The 24656-nt window shown below is 33.3% G+C and overlaps 1 protein-coding gene across 1 annotated transcript in view; it reads left to right on the plus strand.

Moving 5' to 3' along the window:
* Window positions 1–261: 261 nt before the first annotated feature.
* Window positions 262–24656, plus strand: part of LOC146531830 (uncharacterized) — an 80074-nt gene continuing 55679 nt past the window's right edge. Inside the window, exon 1 of the mRNA XM_085197230.1 lies at window positions 262–669. Coding sequence (XP_085053356.1) covers window positions 553–669 — 117 coding nt within the window. The 5' untranslated portion in view covers window positions 262–552. The remainder of the gene's footprint in view (window positions 670–24656) is intronic.

Below are 24656 nucleotides of genomic sequence, written 5' to 3' on the forward strand. Positions count from 1 at the left end.
ATTCTCACTCCGGGGGAATAAATTATTTTTATTTGCATGCTCTCGCACCTACATAATTATTTTAAAAAATATTATATAAAACTAGAATATAATAAAAAAAAATAAACAACGTAAAAACATTGTTTTACCCGAACAACACAGAAATAACGTGCACACTCATCTGTGGTGTCGGCGGGAGTGCGGGCGCGGGGGGCGGCGCGCGGCGTGCGGCGCGCGGGGGCGGGGGCGCGGCACAACAGCTGAGTATATTGACAGCTCGGCACGTTGCCTACCAGAGTTAGTTAGTCGTCTACCCTCACAGCGTGCGGACGTGACGATGACAGCTGTACGTCTATAGCCGCGTACGAAACGCTAAAATTATGACTTATGGATATTCACACGATAAAAAGTTTATCATTATAGAGAGAAAACTCAGTATAGTAGCGAGGTACAGAGAGGACGGAGACACGGCTGAGAGGCTGACTTTTAGTGTTTTAGTTCAGTGACTGTGTTTTTGTGTAAAGGGTTATATATATTTTTTGTTTTTATTTTTTTTTGGTTCGGATTTACAATATGGTACCCCAGCAAATTTCGGATGTTCGCTCTATGACGCCCAACTCTAATGTGCCGGTCTTTGGATCGCAATTGGTTGATAAAAATTCGTCTACGCCGTACACTGATGCTACGCAGGTAAGTCCGTCTTCGATTTACTTAAGTGTCGTCAAAAATACGTTAGATGTAGGTGGTTTTGAATTTTTTTTGTGTTAAAACCTACCGAAGGTTTACGTGAAAATTTTGTGTTGGAAAAAGTTTTTGAAACTTTATAACTTAATCGGGTTCTTTGATTTCTGCTAAGTGATTCATAATAAGAAAAAAAAACTAGAAGTAATCTAAAAATACTTTAATATAAATTAAAATACAAAAATATCACCATAAAATAGATCTTTCAAAAAAATCAAATCCTAAAAGTGTTATAAAAATCGTACTAATTAATTGTAGGACAAAAATCGAAAAACAAAAACAAATTGCGCGCAATACATTTTATCACGGGAAAACATTTAAATGACACGAAGAAATTTTGTAAACATGTTTTTAACGTTAATAGGGCAATCTATATAAAAAAATCTCTTACAACATTGTAAAAACAAATATTGGACTTAAAAAAGATAATCTCTTCTTAGAAGTGATTAGGAAAATGTTTGCTTAAATTAATTATTTGTTTACAATGGGACACCAAAATTAATAATATTTATTAGTTATTCACATAAACAATTTCCATTTCGACGCTAATGCTAAACTATTAAAATATAATAAAACAAGTAAGATAACGATAACCCAAAATAAATATGCTAATTTTAAAAAAATATGCACTTTTTTATTTGAAAAACAATTTTTGAACGAAAAAAAAGCTAAAGTTCATAGCTATAATATATTTTACGAGTTTTTTACGTTATCGCGACTCGCGAGTGAAATTTTAATTTTTCGCAGCTTACGTGGTTATTGCCCATACAGAAATTAAATTTGCCAAGCGGGGGCTGACGAAGAAAAATTATTACGGAACATGCAACTTGTGAGCTTTATAGGAAGTGGGTTTTCCGGGCCGATTAAAAATTATAGTTTTACACGAAAAATATTTTGAAGTGTATATTTTTTTTTATGTAGACTATTTTATTAGTATATTTTTATGAAAAAAAAATGTATTAAAATTTTTAATATGGTAATTAAATTTTAGAAAAAATATGTAGGTAATTAATGCAAAAAAAATAAAATATCAAACGATGTGATGTTGCATAGAGTTTTTTTAGAAGTTTCCTAAATTAAAAATTCGAAAATTCAACTGAAAAATATAGTTTTTCCTACCCACAAAATGTGATATAAATTTCCATAATACTACCTACCCTTTTAATGTGCTATAAAATAAACAAAACTAGGTTTCGAAGACGGAAAAGTTAAGTTTAAAAGCCTAATAAAGTAAGTGCGTGAGTAAAACGATTACTGATAAAAAAAAACTTATTTAAAATAAACCTTTTTCTATACGTGCGTGTAGAGTTAATCAAAAGTTATTTGTTTTAAATTTTTAAATGAAATTATACTTTTTTTACATGTAAGGTAAAAATTTACTTCAAGTTTTAACTTGTAAATTACGTTAGTGGTCTTATATAAAAGAAATTATTTTGATGACTATTTTTATGTAGAAGTGAGTGTGTATGTGGAAAAATGAAAAATCAGATAAAATTTATTTAAACCAAAAGTAATTGTAAAATAGAATAACAGACGCCAAGGTTTTTTGAAAATATCAAAATTTTAATAACTGTTAAGTATTTGTAGGTTCATTTAAATAAAACTAACAAATATGAGATGAATAATAATTAAATTTTAGTTAATAATAAATAATATGCAATGAAATACTAATTTTGTATTTTTAACGATTATTTAAGTGTAATTCGCAAAAGTGACGATAAAAAAACTCTTCTTTTGAACTTTTCTTTAACTCTTGGACGATTTTGAATTATTTTTTCTATAATTAGACTAAATATTAATAATATAATATTATATCTATAAAATACTATATGAAATTGTGCAATATAAATCTATCGAGTCACGTATGCTGAAACATAACCCAAGAGCAAAAATCTAAATAAAAAACAACTTACAAAAAGAAACATTTTTTTTCAAACGGGTGTCAAAATATTCCGTTCCCCATTTTCCGCCGAATTCTCGAGACATTGCATATTGACGGATCTTAACGCCACACTTTTTCTACTACAGCGGAGATAAGAAAATAATTTATCAATAACCATTTCCCCGAGTGGAAATCGAACCCAAAATAATTGCGTTTACAGACATACGGCCTTCACATTAGTTCTCGAGTAATTATAAATACTAAAACAAATTTTATTTAAAACCAAAGAGGCGTGCCAAATTTAACACTAAAAATATGCAAAAACTGAATAAAATCGTTTTAGCTACAAATAATAGCTTCTAGGAATAAAAATATATACTAAAGTTAAAATGGTTGGTTAACTATATACCTACATTAAATTCTGTCACTTCCAGAGTTATTTTACATTAATCATTATTGAAACATGAATATTTATATAAATTAGTGAATCATAAATTAAAAAATACACATTTATAGGGTAACTGATTCAAATCCTGATCTTTAATAGTTTTTTGAAAATTAATTGATTTGTATTAATTTCATTTGTACCAATAACATTAAATACCACCAATACAATAATTTTTCACCTAAAGAGAGGTCGTCATGGAGCAACGGTTATCGCGAAGTTTTTAGGTTCGATAACCACGTTGAATATCGAAAGAAAGAAAAATAAACTAATCAAAACCAACTCGCTATTTAAACTACAAAAATGGCAAAAAAGAAACCAAAAAAAAAAAACAAGAGCAATCAATACTAAAAGTTTGAATGTTTATCGCCAAGTCGGTACGTACTCGTAGAATGCGCCGCCGGGTGCATTAACATTTCAATGTCATCCGCAATATTTTTAGTCATCTCATATGTGAGTGGCCTTACGGCGGGTTCATGCGCGTGCAGCGAACACTACGCTGTAGTAGGAAACTGTGGCGGGTCATTCGCATTTTTAGGGTTCCGTAGGTACCTCTGAGAGTAGAAACGGAATCCTTGTGGAACCTATGTCTGTCCGTCTGTCAAGGCCATTTATCTCGAGATCGCGTAGAGGTGTCGAGCTGTTATTTATTTCAAATATTCAGTTCTATGGTTCCTTGAAATACAGAAAAAATCAAGCTTTTAAGTTAACATGCATCTATTTTGCTACATTTTCTATAAAATTATTTAGGGTACTATTTCCTGTAGACTTACAATTATAGAATTTAAATCAAAGTGAAAACTTATTATTAAAAAAAAAACAGGAAAAAATATTAGAAAAAAATTGTGTGATGATTGGCGAAACTCAACGCTGCATTCCAAAATAGAACAAACTTCCAATACCCAACGAATGCTCATACATTTTCGAAGGAGAGCAAATCGTGCTTGTAAAATAAGGAAATGATTAAATCATTTTATCATTGTGCTATTCAACTGTTTGCAGTAACAATGGAAATAATTAACTATTTCATTATCACGAGATGATGATATTATTATTATATGTAAAGCTAAAGTGATTATTCAATATCATTGGGAAATATTATAGATCATTAAGTGTTACGTCATATCGTTTTTTTAGTTTCACGCTGTATCACGCACGTAGCACGCTGTATCACGCACGCACGTAACACACAGCTAACTGAACTTAGGAATCTTGAACCAATCTCAGCAGAATTTTGGAGGTATTGCAAGGCGGAACTGAACGCCGCACTTTGCCCTAGAAAGTGAAAATATCGAATATTTCATTTCTTCAAGTGGAAATCGAATCTATAACCTGTAGAGCTTACATTTTCTTTTTCACTGCGCCACGACTGAGCTTTTGTTTGTATATACGAGTATATCATTAAGTGATTATATGTAAATTTATTAACAATAATATCTAATTACTAATAGTGGAACAATTGAATTTTTAAAATATTCATACATTTTTATATATACACAATATTTCTTTTGCTAGATTTTTATGCCCAAATTCGCGAGTTTGTACGACAGACACTGCACTGATTCCTGCAGAAAAAAATACTAAAAGCATGCAGTTTTGGACGGTTATAATCCGAACGTCGACTTGTGTTGATTTAGCTTTTTTTAAACTTCACGCTGTATCCCATATATAGCTGCATAGGGAGAGGGAATTTGCGTGTTAAGTGTCGGAACTCAACGCCGCCCTTTACCTTCCTTCTAGAGCAAATAAAAGGAAATGTTAAATAATTAATTCCTATCAATGATAATCGAACCTACAACCATCACGTTCACAGTTAGCCACCACGCCGCCCCACTTAGTTTTTGTTGTATTTTTTGCCCACCATGTAGCTAAGTCGCTTATAGACAGATTTACTTCCAAGGTTACGTACCTCGATCATTTATTACGTTAAATTACTGAACTGTGATTGTTACGCTCTCTTACAATTGTTAGAATAGAGAGAGAAAAAGTCGAGTTACTTTTAATTTACTTGGACTTCCTTGATGTGAGGCTGGTGACTTTTTTTTAGTTCTGTCTGCTTCGCCACTTAAAGGCAAGGCGTTTGAAGTATTATTCTCATTAGTTTCAAATTTAGTTTAAAAATTGGTATGATTTCTAGTAATTTCAAGAATATGTTAGAAATCATTCGTTATTACTTTTATATTTGAAAAGAAACAAGTGAAAATTGGTTAATGCGTACGAATGCAGCAGAATGTGAGAAACTTCCATTTCCTACATTCTGCTGCATTCAGTTAATCATTTACCAGAGTGAGATAACAAAAATGATTGAAATGCATTAATTCTCAGGAGTTAGTAACGAATGAGCAACCATCCCGTTACCAATAAATCGCGTTACATTGTCGCCAGGAAACGCCAACTAGTTTCCCTCCTCTTACTCTGATGTATACAGGGATACAGCGTGAACTTACAAAAAGTATTAATTTACAAACGAATCCTTCCCATCAGTCATCAGTAATTTTATATGCCCTAATGGAGCTGGTAGCATTCGAAATCAGCGTTTGATTGTAAAATACGTGCTCATGTCGACAATGCAATTTGCTGTGGGTGGTGTTTTAATGTTGCCTTTATGCAGAGAACGGCGTTAGTTACGCAACGATTGCCCTGATACCTGGAACTTGGTTGAATTTTGTATTTAATCTTGACATATTTTATCTTGAGACTGGTCGTGGGGCACGGCAGATTGTGAGTTCGATTTTTCTTCGAGAAAATGAAATATTTTATGAGATCCCCCAGAATTTGGTGAAAAGCGTAGAACAGAAGTATCTTAATGGGAAAGAAGTTTCTTTCAATGTGTTTCCAGGTTCGCTATGCCTACCCTAGTCTGAATATTTCGCTTTACTTCCCGATAAATTTTCAAGACATTGCAGGCAATGAACAGGTTGAATGTCGGAGCTAAACGCCATATTTTGTCAATCAGAAGTCAGAACATACAATTATATCTATCAATATATCTAATAACAACCTGCCCCATACAAACCAACACTAACTGAAAACGAATTCACTTAAACCATCTATTTTCACACCAAAAATATAAACTTGAGATATTAGAGCCCGTGACATGTGAAAACAGAAAGTCGGGCTATAAATTGTTGGCCACGTTGACGCCGACTGAAAATCGCAACTTGTACGAAACGTGGACCGGTCCATATATCTTTCAATTCTCAGGCTAAAGCTTCAGCTTCGTTTGAAAAACACTCGGTGAATTGCGAAATTCCACCTGGGTAGGTATACTGTAGGTACCTAGATAGGTATACTGTAGGTACCTAGGTAGGTATACTGTAGGTACCCAGGTAGGTGTTTAGTCTCGTTTCGGTTCTAAATTATTTCACTTGACAGCGTTAAATAAGGATAATGCTGTGCTTTTTTCTGTTTTGAGCGAGAGTATATTTGGTGTATAACAGGAAGTTCAAGTATAGTCTTTAATATATAGTGAAACTCTATTCTCTATTTACTACTCTATGTTTAGTTGTAATGATAATAATGGTTGCGGGTTTGGTTCCCTTAGAAGGAATAAATCAATAGAAAATAAATTTCAGTCTCGAAGGTAGGGAGGAGAACAAAATATAAGATTCCCAAAAAAATAATGTCACTGGATAATAACATAAGGCATAGTGGTTGCACCAGGACGGCATCCAAGAACCGCAGGTTCCAGTCCACCTACATTTAAATTTCCATAATTTTATAATTCAACCGTCCAAAATTATAGTAATACAACACTATTAAACATATCAAAATGTAAATAAGCTGAGCTTGGCGTTCAATCAGCAACTACAAATTCGAGTAGATTATCGTTGAAATTGCATCAAAATTGGACGTTCATTACTATCCCTAATACCCGTTTCTATTTAAGCCGAATCAAATTCCTCCTTCACTAGCATTTGTTAGGACTTGAATGTACTAATAACGTAGAGTGGAGGGCCCTACAGGCTACCTATTATACAGTTGTTATATTGTTTTGTTTATTTTCTTTGTTCTATTTCTATTAGTTTGTATATTATTCTATGAAATTTTAATTAGGATGAGATTTGAACTTGCAGTTTTGAAGTATTGTTATAAATAAGTACAACATAGTAAAGCTTCACGTTATTTACTATCGAAATAAAGTTAAATTACATAATGGGATTTGAACCCGCGCCTCTCGGAAACCAAGTCCAAGGGAATCTGGGTAAACGCCGCTACGTAACGTTTCGATACATTATTTTTCGTAACTCAACACCGTGTTCTACAGCCATCGTATTTACAGTTAGTCGATGTTGCCATTCTCTTTTTTTATTTATATATTTGGTCAAAATTAGTTATTTAGACCCTTTTTTATATGATTACTTCCAAACAAATAAAAGTTTCAGGGCTGATTAGATGTCTATAGAAGGGCAACTTTATTGTACAACTTTGATTGAATTGTAACTAAGGTTTTGGAATAAAATGGACTACGATGAAAACGGTCTAACTGAACACGCGATGGTTGTCGGTTCGACTCCAACTTGGGGGAACTATTTTGTATTTTTTATTATTTGAATCAGATAAAAGAAATAGGTAATCACAAGGTGCTGTCTAACCTGCAATGTCTCTAAATTTGGCGGTAGGTGGAGAAGGGAGGAGAAGTCTTAACTCTAGAAGAGAAGGAACTAGGTTTATTTTTGCTATAATAGGTTCCACCTCATATAATGAGTTCCGCTACTCAAAACTCAATTACTCGAAAAATTAGACGGACAATGGGGAACCCAATGTCTTAACACTAGGTTCCCTTTTACCTTCTAAATGCGAGATACAGCGTGAAGCAAAATATATATGTAAAGTTTTATATAAATGTGTTTTTTATGCATCTATAAAACGTGATTTCTGAATTATCCTCGCATTGTCATCACAATAATGCTCTTTTAAAAGTCGTTCTTCGACATTTACTCCTTTAAAAGTATAAAACCATAAAATTGAAGGTGAATTTTATATTTTAATTGCATTTCGAGTTTTATCTTCCTTTAAATACTAATAATACAAACAAAAATAAGTGAAAAGCAGTGTCTTGACACATATGTTACCCCCCACATGCTCTTCAAATTCAAGATATTATGTGTTGGTTGGCGAAACTTAACGCCGTACTCTTACTACAGTAGTAATAGAGAAGAAATCATCAACATCACCACCACGAGTTTACGTTTAGAACTATTTTCATTTAATATTTACGTTCATTCAATTACACATTATTAATAATACATTCATTTATACAAGTTGATTGACTTTAAAACGACAGTAACAATTAAAAGAAATTCATAAAAATTATACCCTATTCTCATTTTTTTAAGTAAAATAACACATTTCTCACTCAAATTCCACCTTTATTTCTTCATGTATAAAGTTGATAATTCCTTGTATGATATTGTATCGACAATGACCTTTAGAACTCTTATTTTGTAGAACCAGTTATGTTTCTAACCAGTTCCTTGTTGCTATACCAGACTGATTTGCTCGTCGGCTCTAGAATTGACCCTATCATGTTTATACATTTGAATTTAGTTCATTTTTTTAACTGATTTAAAAAGAAGAGGTTATCAGTTTGACATATATATTTTATGTATGTATGTATGTTATCAGTTGAAATTGGATTATGTTTGGATTTGATGATCTTTTGAGGCTCCCAAGCACGTGTGCTAAATTTCGTTCGTTGTGTATATGTTTGCCTTCAAATTTCTCTGAAACTAAAACCTATAAATAGATAATTCTTTTTATTTACATCAGGTATATTCAAAGCTAGGCAATATTTCAAGTTTCATTAAAATAGGTTCAATAGATTGGGATATGGGTAACAGCAACAAATGTTTCAATTTAGGTAACAACTTTCGAAGTTAAAAATTAAACTACACCATTTCAAAATGAAATCAAAATTTAAAATTCATTTAAACTAAGATTAGCTTTAAATAAAAAACTAAAACAGCATTAAAACTAAAATTAACACAAAAGGCAAACGTGACTGCAATATAAAGAAAAAGTCCGTGCTATAATCGTGTCGTGGTCGTTACGTTGTACATTTTCCTGTCTTTTTTTCTTCGCTTTTTTTGCAGAGATATATCTAGTGTTAAATCCTTCCCCTCATCGACCAAAATCGAGACATTGAGTGCTAGGTGGTGGAACCCAACGTCGCGCTTTGTCGTGCTTCTTCAGGAAACTAAAAATAATCCATCCAAATGCCAGTCTGTGTTTTTATTTTTCACAGAATCTCTAGAGTTATATCATTCCTACTTTCCACCCGAATTCAAAAACATCGTGTTAAGTGGCGGAGTTTAACGCCCCGCTTTTTCTTGCTATCCCACTTCTATTATAGGAACGAACTCATATCTATGAAAAATTCAGTGATTTCCTATACCAAGGTAGCCTTTAGAACTTTTTCTACTGATATTCTCAGTAATCGCGTTAGCCATTTAACTTGTGGACAGTTCCTTTTATACAATTAGTTCCTTATTGAATTGCTATTGAAAAAAAAAATCAACCAGGTTGCGTTCAACCGAGTTTATCTGAAAGCTTCAGCTGAAACTTCTGTTCATTTTCCTCTAAGTGGATTTGAATTGGCTATATTTGATTCCGTTCCAAATTCTAGTGTATATCTATAGGATTGTCGGGAATATTACACATTGATTTTTGTGAAATATATCATCATGTCTACTTTATATATACACGTTACGGAGTTAAGTTCCGTCACTCAACACGCAATACCTATAGAATTAGGTGAAAAGTGGGAATTGTTTATACCAGTGGCAATTCAATTTCCAGTCGAGTTCACTTTAGTAGACACAGCGCACTGTTTAAATCTATGCAGTGTCTCGAATTCGCTCGAAAAAAAGCTATTAACAATTTAATTTACATATTCAACATTTTCCCATTTCCGTTGAACGAGTAAAAAGGAAACAAACTTAAAAATAACTCATTTCACTCACGTCCAAAGTAGTTGAAAATGCAGGTGTTTCCAACACTAAAATTTAAACTGAGTGAAGTCAATACCTACACAGTTCTTTTCGTTGAACTGTAGAATGCATTTCTACTTAAAGTGCAAAAAACCGAATGGACAACCTGGACCTGTTAAATACTCAAGCGAGGAATGTGGGTTTTGTTCCCATTCAGAGGAATTAATTATTTACATACATTTCTACGCTCTGGTGAAACGACAAAGCACGGCGTTAAAGCAATGTCTTGGAAATTGGGCGGTGTGTGACGAACAGATAAAAAAAAATTAAAGTAGAAAAGTATCTTTTAAACCCTGCATTCCCTACTGAAGAATAAAAAACATATCCACCGAATTCAAGACACATGTGAAATCACGGAACTCAACGCCGCGCTCAATCTCAAAATGGCTACAAATATCCAAACAAAGCTAGCACAACCCCAAAATCGGCAAAGCATTCGGATGATTTACATCGGCAGTGGCGTGACTGTGGAACGAAACGAAGTAAATCCCTCGAAATTAATCACCCACTTCGAATTTCCTTTTCCTGCGAGGCACTCGGAATTGTGTTTAAGTAAGCAGATAGCTATATTTTTTAATAAATTAATTTAAAATTGAGGCCTGAGAAGTAAGACCGTAGTGGTGCAGGGTGCGACTGTGACGGTTGGGGTTTGTTTTTCACTTGGGGGAATGTAATAGCACTCAACACTCGCCGCCTCCAGAATTACGCGGAAAGTGGGTAACAGAAGTGTCTTAATGGGAACGAAGTGTCTTAACACTAGGTATCCTCTGCATATCCTATCTGTAAGATAAGCTTGCAAAGTATCATGATGTATCATACTGAATTATTGGTTATTTCCATTTAACAACAGGGGCAAAACCATAACTAAGAACTAATTTAATAAATAATTAACAAAGAAACAAAATTCCTACTAATTACGAGTGTACAGGTTCAAATCCGCATATTAAATTAAATATAATCGAAAACGTATTAAATAAAAAGAAAGATAAACACTTAAAAGAAAGCTATTTGATGCTTGTTAAAAGGATCCCAATTTCGTTTTTTATTACACTGTACTCCTTACTCCGGACATAACTTTAAAATTGAACCGATTTTGATGTACATTTTATGTTCCTATAGAGGATGTTCCCAGAGTGTACCGTTACGTGTTTAATACTGTTGATAATGATTGCATTATTGGAATTGAATAGGCTGCAATGAGATGGATGTAAAAAAATAATTGGGGTTATCGTGGCGAAGTGGTGTGGCGATGGTTATGGGTTCAATTCCTATATGAAACTGTTGAAAATCGCTGATGAAATTCTTCGCTCTTCTTCCTCGCCCTGGTAACGAGACATAACGCGGCGTTGAGCTCCGCCACTCAACACGTCATTCAGCAGAAAGAGGGAAAGGAGAATGGAGTGTCTTAACACTAGGTTTCCAGGTTCCTCCTATACCTACTCTGCTACAGGTAAAGCTAAAAAAATAATAACATTAAAAATAGTGTTTTTTCCAAAATATTAGCCAAGAAATATACGTAACACGTAAGGATTAAAATTAAATAATTGATTATATAGCTTGAGATAAAAATCATTGATTTAACGACAGTCAAATAAAGGTTAAAGATATCTATAATAAGTTTGCATTTTTTGTCGTTTTATTTCATAATATTATAATTTAAATTAGATACGTATAGTGTGTTTATGACACTGTGAAGGCGTATTTGGTGTTTGCCAGTTCAGTATGATAGTGGGTTCAATGTCTTTTTACTCATATAAAAAAAATCGTGAAGTTTTTAGTGAACTTTAAGACGCCGGCAATATTAATGGACGTTCCCGTAAAAATTTCGAAAAGTGCTCCTCATCACTTCCTGTAATACGTACAAGTCTAATTTTTTTTAAAAATTTTTGTCTATGTATTTATCATTTTTCAGTGATGGTATAAATTATAGTTTACAAAACAGCAACTATATTGTCATTTTTAATATAAGCGATAAATAAAGACACGTGTTAAAGCACTATTTTCTCTCTGTCAAATGTCACAAAATGAGTGACAAAAATTATCTATACGTAATCAAAATTTCCATATGCAAATTTAATTAAATTCATCATCAATCTGTCCAATGACTTATTAACGTATTAAATTTAAATTTAAACTAAATAAAGTTATCATAATATTATTCCACTTAAAGTATATAATTGGCATACTTTTATTGATTTACGAGTTCTCTACAACTTATTTTTTTACAATACAAATAGCAAATTCTATTTTTTCCCGTTGCTGTTGGTATTTTGGGAAATCACTTTCTTCCACTTTTCCGTTCTCCACTTTCCACCAAATTCTGGAGGCGTGTTGAGTGGCGGAGCTGAACGCTGCGCTTGTGGGATCGAAACCAAAACCATCGAGTTTACATTCGCACTTTTGTGCTCATTCAAACTTAATTATATATTAAAACTATATAAGGGAGACACCACGACGTCTCTATAAGGTATTATAGAGACGTCGATGAGTAGGTATACTCATTATATTTCTTGACCTCTATCCAACTTTCGTACTAACTCGTATAAGTTGAATTTAAATTCGCTGAACTGAGTCACCTTAATCAATTTGACAAAACTATTAAATCAATATAAAAAATACCGGCTTTTGGCCTGTTTATGCAAATAAATATAACTGGCTTTTTTTGCGGCTTTGCCCGTCTCAAATGGAGATAATTAAAGGTTGTGAAATACATGACTTATTCTCAGTGTCCGAAGTAACTGGTTCCAGGGTTCCATAAGCGATTGACGTGATTTGCCTATATCCTCCTTGATTTTTGACAATTAAAACGAATAGTTCCTGAGAATAGAGTGTTTAACCAAACATACTCTCCAGCTTTGTAATATGAATATAGAGATAATGCACATTTTTAATACGCCACATTGATTTATAATACTTTTAAAAATGTCATTTATTTCTGAATACATTTTAGATTGTGTTGAAGATAAAATATGAATATATTTTTTGTCTAGAAGATTTATTATTCTATGTCGTTTTATTTTTGTATATGTAAGATATAATTTTAATTTATTCGGTGGCTTGTTTTTTAGCTTCACGGTTGATCCCGTATATAGCGGGTTAGGTAGGGAGAATCTAGTGACTAAGGCTTCATTTAGAGAATGATTGCCAATTTATTAAAAATTTTGCCAAGAAGCTAAAAAAAATCTATAAAATTATGATATTTCAAAACATCTATTTATACAGCTTGTACCTACTTGGAAATAGAATATCTCACGAACATTGTCAAAGTAAATTTATTAAGCTCTAACGTCGTCCAATTAAAACTTTGTTCTGAACTTATAATTAATTATAATTATAAATATTTGATTTGATTTCTTATAGTTAAGATTTATATTTGTAGAAGTACCGTTGTTTGAAAAAAAAATTAAAACTTGATCTATATTGATTCTAATTAAAAGAAAAACTAAACGCTGCACTTATCAACATATTTGTAAGCGCGGTGTTGAGTTCCGCTACTCAACATTTTTTGTCTGGAATATGGAACTTAATGAAATATCTCTCATTTACGTTTCCGTTCTCTCTTTTTGCCCTGCTAGGGATACATAATTTAACTTCCTAGATTTAAACCTGCTATCCATTGATTCCAAATCAACAATTATTTATAGTAAAATATTTAATAGAATAAGCAATATTTCGTTTTACGATAAGCGTCTGGTGGGTGAATGACTTAGGAGTCATTTCGCAATATGTTTAAAGCTTTAAATCAAATACGACGTCAAAAATCGTCTCGCGAATAAATTGATATCGCAGCAATTCAATTGACTCTGTGATGATTGTGGGTTCGACGTGAGGTCGGACAAGTGACCCATAGTCGTTTTCAAGTTCCTGTCTATAGTAGGGTGGACAAAGGTTAAAGTGTTTTAACACTCCGTTCCCCAATTTCCTCCTAATTATCAAGATATCGGTGTTAAGATGTGGAACTTCAGTCTTGTGACTAGAGCGACGGAATGGAGAAACATCATTTTATGAATAGGATCATCTGTTACAGCCACAATACTTACCTATAGGTTATATAAAAAAAAATGTTTATACAGTCTGCTTCAGCAATGTTATGAGCAATGTTTTTTACTTGTCAGCAAGTAGTAGAATGAAGTGTCTAAACACTGAATTTTCTTTTTTTTAAGAATGAACGGCGGCGGCAAAGCTAAAAAAAGCGAAAATCCCAATTCGCTTTAAAAATAACATGCCAAATTCTTGTACGTAACACGGATATGCAGATCATGCAGATTTATGAAGAAACGGCGACGCTACAGTATTTCATTGAAACTTTTTTAAGATACCCTCTTTTCAATGGAATATAAATTTGCAAATAGAATACCAGCCGGTGGAAGGAATATTATGATGCAAATTTTTGTTCTGTCCTGACTGTCTGTAGACGTGATTACTTCCTTGCCTTGCTTTATACCTTTACTTTGTATCCCGCATATGGTAACCTAGTGTTAAGACAGTATTTCCTAGGAACCTGGGAAGGTAGTCTTTATATACTCCCTTCCCATTAAGATACTTCTATCAGCGCTGCGTTTTTCCTCGTTCCCAGAGCAAGAAAATGAAAATATTAAATATTTCATTTCACCGAGAGGGAATCAAACGCATAACCCTCACATTAACATACACGTTTAACCATACCTTAATGCAACTGGGCCATAACCAACTGGCTCATCAAAATACAATATGAAAAGAAAGTTGAGAACGGAGTGTCTTAACACAACCAGTGTTCGTTTTCTCTCTGTGTATCGTAAAAAAATATATAACTTGGATCGTATACAATTTGGCAATTGGAAATGAAATAGTGAAAAGTTCGAACTCGGCGTCAAACGAATGAGTTATATAGATATGATCTGTGAATACTTTCTATTATCCTTTGAAAACCGTCAGCAATAGAAAAACGGTCAATACGGTAGCTATCAAGCATTATAAGTTTTTTTTAAATTTCATTAGGTTCCCTCTGTTATATGTACCCTTATATAACAGAGGGAACCTAATGAACCTGTTGTTAAATTTTTGAAACATTATGTGTTGACTAGCGGAACTCAACCCCGCGTTGTCTTATTACTAGAGCGAGGCAATAAAGATAACAAATTAAATAAATCGTTTCCCCCAGTGGGAGTCGAACACACTAACGTCACCACTACACCTCGACAGATTTTCAGATTTTAATTGATTTTAGTTATTTTGATTTTCTCCTCATCTATAAACGACATTTTCAGCAAGATATTCCTTTAATATTGAAAGAATATTTTCTCTCGAGTATTTTTACCAAGTTAGTTATTAGAAAACCCTTTCAGTTCTGAAAGAAAAGTTACATATTGTTATATAGTAGATATCAGTAATAATAAAGATTCTTTATGGTAACATATTTATGCTTATGCTAAGAACGAAGAAAAATTTCGATAAAATATGTGCTGAGAGGCGGAACTCAACGCTGCGCTCGATACCTACTGGACTAATACTTTGATCTCTCACCCGAAGAAATCGAACCCACGACCACTATTTCTATAATATATTTAAAACACAACATTTAGCTATACTAATACGGACATATTGCAATTAGAACACAAATGTACACGCTTCAGCGCTTTTATAAAAGAAACCTTTTGCAATACATAATTAGCTTATGTGTATGATCTTGTAAGCGTAGCGCTTAAACTGACGGACTCAAATACTGTACACTCTGCTATTACCGCCTCGACGGGCCTCGACAGCCTGGCCTAGGCTTCAGTTTCTTGCATTTCCAATATATAGTTTTCCTGTATATTAAAAATTGGTTTAAAATTTATAATTTTTGGTAAAAATTGTGTCTTGATATTAGATAATGGGTAACGAGGCAAAGTGCGGCGTTGAGTTCTGCCACTTAACATGTAATTTTAATGGGAAACGTAGTGTTAACTTAAACTAGGACTAGGATTACTTAACTAAACTTAACACTAGGATTACTCTAGAATTACACTATTGCATGTTAAAAGACTAGCTACGAAGACAGGATAGACAGGATAAGGCACAGTAGAACTAACGGGGCGCGTTGTTTACTAGAAGAAGAAGAAGGAAATTGAAAGTAAATATAATAATTCCCCCGAGTTAGAATTGAACCTACTGTACCACGACAACCCTGAATTCAACATGACAAACTCCTTGACATTTACAAAGACCTGTTGCACTAAACACTAAAAGTGAACAAAGCAACCATTTAACAATCCACGATCCAGTTTTAATATTTAGCAGGTCTTAAGAGTACGCCATAAAACGCCTTATAATCTACCATTCATTCTATTATTACGCGTTCCATACTTCATTCGAGATCGTATACAGTTTTTATTAAGAGTGCGAACCATAAATTTTACATTAAGCTAGTTCCAAAATTCGGACGCTTGTCGCTTGGGCATAAACACATTGATTTATAAAATATTACAATTTTAGATTATACTAGTATATGGGCCAAACGTGTGATAGGTAGTAGGTTCGGTTTCCACTCGAGGAAATTAAATATTTAATATTCTCTTTTCCTCGCTCTCGAGAACGCAGTAATTAAACACTTAAGGTTCCCAGGCCTATACTGTAATGTGCGGGATATAGTGTAAATTTAAAAAAAGGAAATAAAGCACATCATATTTCTAATAAACAATTAACGACATCGTCCGCTCATCACTAGGATCTGCGTAGTTTAGAGAAAGTAAATGATACCTATTCCCAAGACATCAACGTCCCCCAAATCAATTTCTGAACCAAGACTATCTAAAAAATCAGTTTTGTCGAATTGCACCATATTAATCAAAGTTTTTATAACATTAATAAATCACCAATTTCATATTACTTAACTAAAATTACCAATTCAAATAACCCAATCATCTCAACTGGTACATCATCAAATGTCCAAATTAAGGCACACCATTTACTCTAACAAAAAGCTGAAACGAGATAGAGACTTCAGTTCAGCTCAGTTTATGTCAGAATCTATTGACTCGGTAATGCGAGTCATTTCACCGAAAATACCAGCTCCAAGTAAAGGAAACTTTTGACGCCCTACCCTACCCTAAAAGAAAAGATCTATTCGAACAGCGTGCTAAAGTTAACGGTGGTCCTTTGATCGTGGACGAAAGTTCTCACAAAGACGGTCTGAATGCTCAAATTAAGAATTAATTAGAAGTTAAATAAAGAGATAAATTTAGTTTAGTTTTTGAATTTAATTTTCTCGTAGTTTTGGTTATCTTGTAATATTATGTGCAAGTCTTTATACGTAATTCTGTGTGGTTTTGTTATAATTCTTATTGATTTGCTTGAAATCCCGCACATAAAAGTACCTAGAAACTTAGTGCTTAAACACTCAGCTCGCCATCATTGCGTGTTGAGTGGTAAAAATATTAAATATTTCATTCTCCTGCCTGACTTGCACCACGACTAGCCTTGTTTAAAGTTTACTCTATTTATAAATACAAAATCTTAACTAAGACAACATTTTAGCATTGCAAGCAACCTGCCACAGATTTATGTCGAAGAAAAAATAGTTCTTGATACACTAAGGTTACCCTAATGCCTTTATAATTACATGCCCACATACAAGTATCGTCGTGACTGTGGTGTTGTGATCACGGTAATGGCTCTCTGACCGTGAACTCGGTGTTCTATATGTTTACAGTTAAATTGGTGAATCACCCACCATGCTAATGTCATATTTCCTGCGTTGGCGGTTTATAATAGTTTTGCCATTTCATGTGTATTTATTGGTTTTTCCTTGAGCGTTACCGTTTAGGCTGATAAAGTAATTTAGTCTAATAATTTCTTTTTCCATTTTGCTTGTGGCAAAAATCCTTCATTAAGTATTATTATAATCCAGATTTTAATTAAACTGATATGAGAATTATTCTAAAAAATATTTAGAAAAGTAAAAGTTAAATATTTTATATATATAGTAGATTAATTAAATTAATTAAGAGGTCGTAGTGACGGTGCAAAATTGTGGGTTCTGTTCCCGCTCGAGGAATGTAATATTACTAATATATTTACGAGGCAAAACCTTGAGTTCCGCCACCTAATGTTTCCAGAAAGCTGAAAATAAATAGGATTTTAGAGTGGAGCTTACCATGCCTAACGTGAAAATTAAAAAAAAAAACAAACCATAAATCACAGATTACTCAATTTCCAAAAAAAAAAAATCATTTCTAAAAAAAAAACAGTTAAAATCACCTCCTCATGAGCACTAAACGTTGGTTCTCATGGCAAGATGTGGATGTGATACATATAGACCCGTTACAAGTATAGTGCGTGGCTCTAGCATTACCGCGAGTGCATGCTAAATTACAACTAGCTGTGTTTTTTTGTTCCCAAGCTAAGCTATATATCATTATGGTATGAAAGGAATATGAAGTGTTGCTATGTTTAGTTCACGTGTTTTTTTGTTTGCGTTTGAGAGGCGGAACTAAACGCCGCACATCGTCTAGCTAATTTGTAAATCCCTTATCTTTGATGTGAATTTAGCAAAATATTGTGATTTTTTTCTAGCAACTCACGTTTACCTTATATTATAATTGAAATAACAGCGACAGCTTGTGGGTTCGATACCCATTGGAAGAAATGAGATATTAAATATCTCTATTTTTATTTACTCTAGAATTCAGTGGAAAATGGAGGAAGAAAAATGTCTTAATGGTGTATTTTACCAACAAGTTCCTCCTGCTAAACCTCCTGGTATGTGCGGGATACAGCGTGTAACATAAAAATATATGTATTAAGTATTTTTTTCTATTCTACGATTTTACTACTACATATTAGTAAGTGCAGCGTATTTGGCATGCTTTCTTAGCTCGTGTATTCAATTTTGCGTCATACTATCGATTGTGTGTGTGACATAATTATTTACCTATAGGCTTAGCGGTTAAACTTGCGAAACCAGAATTCGTAGGTTAATTTCTATTTTTAATAAGCTATCAATATTTTTCAATTAAATTTAAATGCAGTGTATGGATATGAGTGTAAATGGGTGTGGGTCCCATACAAATAATTATATTTCAATTACTTTCATATCCCTGCTCTGGTTATACGGAACGGCGTTGAGTTCCGCGACACTTGACGCGTATCACTTCACTAGATTCCTTAACTATCCTGGTATATGCGGCAGATGTTAAAAGAAAACAAAATTTAACTGCGTTTCACTTTACAGAGTAAACGATATCATGACGCAGTAGTGACGTTTCGCGATAGTTGTAAATTCAAATGTGTTTACATTTTTTAGATAAGATACGCACTCGGCTTAGTATTTTTGTTTTTGTTTTTACAAATCTTGATATCTTGACTAGTGGCAGAAGTTAACGCCGCATACGTATCTAGATCTACTAAAGTGGTAAACATTTTAGTAGATCTAGATACGTATGAGTCGCATCTTACCTAGATGTATATATATGCGGCGTTTATTACCGTAAAACTGTGTTCACGATGACTCGAATTGAAAATCGAATAAGGGAGAATCGTCTCTTGACACAGGATGTGTCTTAACACATGGTTCCCACGGTATACAGCGTGCGTTACAAGTTAAAAAAATCCTTTAAATTAACTAACATTGAACGAACGCCGCACTCATACAAAACCTAATCAAAAATATGAACCTGTGACCACCTCAATACAAATTTTACCAGAGTTAACTACAAAATCCACAATTTCGGGTATAAAATACACTAAACTAGCACTGTATATCCTTAGAAAGTGTGACAGAAATAGAACAAATGCTGACACGTGTACGAGTATGAGCGCACTACGCAAATTGTTATTGCGTCGGATAACACCGAGTGAAGCATTTACTGCTAATATGTTTCTAGATATACACTAAACTCAATTAAACTCTGTTAATCGTTACTTTGGTAACGCCGAAATGCCGCTGGCGTTGAGTTACGCCACTCAAAACGCAATGTCTCCGGCAAGATGGAGTGGAGGTAAAGTAGGAAAGGAAGTGTTTAATTGGGACCGAGTGTCTTTACGCTACGTTCCCAGACTCCTTCTGGCTACCTCGCTGTAAAAAAATAAAAAAAGCTGCTCAGATACCATTTCCTTCTTACCATCCAAATTTAGAGAAATGGTGTGTGTTAATTGTCGAAACTTAATGCCGCGCTGTCTTGTTTCCAGAGCAAGGAAGTTAATATAATTCGTTGCCTCAAATGGAAATCGAATCCCCAACGCTTACAGTCTGTCCCACTTCGCCATAATGAATATTATATTCAAAATAACTATTTTACATACATAATATAAACCTGATATTAAGGAAACGCTTTCTAAACTAAATGCCTTTGGCCTACATATTAACTATGTATTTTCCCAACGTCGTCATTTAAAATTTAACCTTAAATTTCCTATTGGGCCTTTATTTTATTAATTTCACAAGAATTCGACGGAAAGTGGTGAACCGAAGTGTCTTAATAGGCAAGTGTTTTAACACTAGGTTCCCAGGTTCCCTGAGTTTATAATGCTAAGTGCGCGATGCAGCATAAAGCCTAAGAAAAAGTTGAAATGTCGGTAGAATTTGGGCGGTAATCGAACCTACAACCTTGCGTGTTCAATCACGTTCACAAAAATCACCGAATAACTTAACAATAAACAATATGAGGTTATAAAATTATCATACATTGTCATTTTGAGGTCATTTTGAGACAATTAATATTTTGTGACCCACTGAACTAAAAATTGAATTGAATACGCACATTCCTGTGGAAAGTGACTCATTGTTTACGTTTTTTTTTAAATAATATTATAAGTACATATGTTTATATGTGACGCCGTTGTCGATGGTTGTGGATTCGATTCCCACTTGGGGTAATGAATTATTTTTATTTCCCAACTTTGGAAACTAGTGAGTAGTGCGTCCCACTCAACACGCATGGTCATGAAAATTGGGAGGTGATTTGGAAATGGAATGTCTTAACGTAAGGTTCCCTCCGCCTTCCCTGCCATACGGTAAAAAATAACTTGACTTTTCCATAGTATCAACTAGTAAATATGTAAGACAATGTGCAATATAATATCTAAAGTATGATAAATAGGGTTGGGTCAAGAATCCATTGGCTAACGATTATGTGTATTTTAATTTAATATAAACCATTGTGGTGTAGTGGTACTGTAGCGTATACGCTACGGTTACGGGTTCAATATCCACTCGGAGTAATAGATTTATTTTTTATAATAAGAATAGAAAAAAATCTATCAATATAAAGTAATCATTTATTGAAATTAAATTCGACAAAATTGTATATACCACTACAAATAAAGTGACCAGTCACTTCCTCAAATTTAGTCACTAAATAAGCGATATCACTCCGCTAACAGTCGATCTAAACCAATAAAAACACGTGTTTCGTATATTAATAACCTTAGAGCGCGTGTAATGATGTCAGCTGTACTCTCTGAGATACGATTGTGTTGCATTTACTATTAGTCTAAAATAAAGTGGTCTAACTCAAAAAATGATTTTTTTTTAAATTTTACAATCTTGGGATTAGGTATTTTTACCCATTTTTTTATAAACACGTATATAATAAAACATATAATAAAATTGTAACTGATCGGTGTCTAGGTATATAAGAAAAACTAATACGTGGGTTTTTATCAGTAAAAGAGGACCCAAAACAATGATTTTTATATTTTTTTACTTTTAACAAAATGTCTATACAAATGAAACTGTGGTCTACGAAAGTAAAACCTAGTGTTACCACACTACGTACTCCACTTCCCGCCGAATTCTGTAGCCATTGCGTGTTGATTTACGGAACTCAACGCCGCAAACACATAAATATATTTATATATATTATATAATAGATATACACTTAAAATTTATCAGCTACGTAATAACGCACTAAAAACATACTGCTAAAATGTCTTTCCCGTTATCTCAATAAAGAATTGGACGATATGTTACAACAGTGCCGGCATCCATGAGAGGTGGGTCGTGCCAAAACTAGAATTTATTATCCAAAGATTGGATATCGAGGAGTTCCACTATTTCTACTTCTTCTACTAACGCTCGCTGGGTAGTTCGTGAGATAGTGTTGCTTAAATGTATATTGAAAGCTAGCTAGCTAAGCTAGCTACCTATTGATTATTGTTAAATAATCGAATGAAATTATAAAAAAGTTTTTTTTTTTTCAATTATCAATAATTGTAGAAAACTTTTAAAAATTAAAACGTAACAGGATTTGAATCCGTCTCGTGGAAACCATCCGCACGCTCTGACCACTAAGCCATACGTTCTCATCAAGCGTAGAAATTCTTACACGCTTAAGTAAATCACCAGCTTTATCTTATAGGAGCAGGAAATGTTATATTATCATTATTTTGAGTGGGAATTGAACCTACGGCCGTCGCGATCTCTAATCTGACTATAAAGTCAAACTGTACTATAAAGTCTATATATTGATATATAATTTTATTTACAATATTGTTGTGTGGTCGTGCCTTTTATCTCCACAATACGTTTTCATTCCTTATCTGTAAGTAACATCCCTAACCCTAGAAGAGGTCGAGTGGGAATATGATATCTTGTAACAGTACCTACCTATACTAATAACCGCCGACGGTTTTGTTTGAAAAATATTTTTTTTTAAGTAAAAGTTCCAGAAACTTCAAAAATATTTGAAAATTTGGATCTTTGAGTCTTGTTAGGGTAAAAAATTGATAGTTTGTATAGAATCTGATAAAATTTGAACAGACAGTGCACTTGCGTTATCGTCCCTCTTTCATACTGTATCCCGAAATAGCAGGGTGAGCAGAGGGAACCTAGGAACCTATCGTTAAGATACTCCATCCTACTTACCAATTTTCGTGATCTTGCGTTTTGGCTAAATTCAATACCGCGATTTGCCTTGTTACCAGCATAATAATAATGTATTTTCCCGGGTGGGATTCGAACCCACTACTGTCGCCTTACCAGTCAGATTCAATACTTATATATTATTTTTACATAAATGTCATCACTCTCTCTTGTCCTTGACTGTTGATAATATTGCTTTAAGCGTCAAATCAATTAAACGATAAATAATTACTGCGTTGGCCTTAATATATTTAACAATAAACCTTCTGTTTTATTATATCTATACTAATATTATGAGAGACCCGTCGTGGGGTAGAGGCACTAGCTAGCGTGCGACTGTAAACACGACGGTTATGGGTTCGATTCCCAATCGGGGAAATGAAATATTCAATATTTTCATTTCTACGCTTTGGGAACCAGGTAAAGTGCTGCGTTGAATTTTGTCACTCAAAACGCAATGCCTTAAGAATACGGAGGAAAATAGGGAACGGAAGTGTCTGAATGGAGTGTTTTAACACTAGGTTGCCAAGTTCTTTCTGCTTATATATGCGGGATACAGCGTGCAAGATAGCATAGGTGTAATATATTTAGGTATATTATTTAATAAACCAAATCTTGATTATTGTAATACTTGAAAAAAAACAAAATATTTTTGTAATGTTGCCATACCAAAAATCGATCCCACGACAATTGCCTTAATAACCAAAGTATGCGTACTCTATTTAGCAAGTGGAAATTTTTACTTCCAATAGTTTTTGACGTAATTTCAACATAATCTTCTATATTATGTATATATTATTTATGTAATTACATTACTATTGACACGTGTATTTAATAGTCACTGCTTATCACGAGACAACGTTGTATTAAATAATAAATAATTTATAAACAAACAGAAGACTAATAATGTTCTATACTTTTGTACCGTTTAATTAATTCCGTCAACAGGCAAACTTTTCAATTTAGGCAGAAAATGAAGAACAGAGTGTCTCGGCACTGGATTCTCTCTGTTTAACTTACTGTATGTGAAATATATGAATTAAATTTAAGCCCCAATTTTAAGTAAATTATATAAAGAAATAGATAGATAGAAATATAATCTTTTTAGAATAGCATAATACAACTGTTTACGTTGTTATCAGTGTTATCAGTATATCTTTCGATGTCACTTTATATATTACAATAACATACAAATACGATATCGATATATTTATCTTTGTATATAAACAATTTTCTGTTGATCTAAATGCAATGACGAAGGAATATGACGTTTAATATACAAAGTACTAGAAAATAATCTATAAATAATATAGGGGCCTTTGCCTTTTCGCTTCGCTCGCAATTTCTCTCGCTTCGTTCGCCTTGTTGATCAAAAAAATTAATCTCTGAGGGGAAATGTATTTTTTTATATAGGTACATACTATAACACTTACAATAGTCTTTCCTCATACGGGATATTCTTGGTGGCTGCTATGTTAAAATATTTTTAAATAATAAAGTGATAATTAAAGTATACAAATTAAAGTGAAAGAAAAACATTTCTCTAGTTAATTGCTAAATTTTAAGAAACCCAAAAAAAAAAAACCTTTATCCTTTATCCCCCTTAAGCGACGAGGTTCTGAGTTTGAATCTCATTCGCGGAAGTAAAATATTTAATACTTTTATTTTCCCTTTTTCTGGTTTCCGATTTCCAGGTTCCCCTCGCCTACTTCTATGTGCGGGATACATTGTAAAGCTAAAAAAACAACAATCAGTTAATCATATTTCTCTAACGCTATTGTAAGGTAAAGAATGTAA

Source organism: Heliconius melpomene, chromosome 14, assembly GCF_056956725.1.
Source record: "Heliconius melpomene rosina isolate 202511_hmr_F chromosome 14, ASM5695672v1, whole genome shotgun sequence".
In the NCBI taxonomy this organism is placed as follows: Eukaryota; Metazoa; Arthropoda; class Insecta; order Lepidoptera; family Nymphalidae; genus Heliconius; species Heliconius melpomene.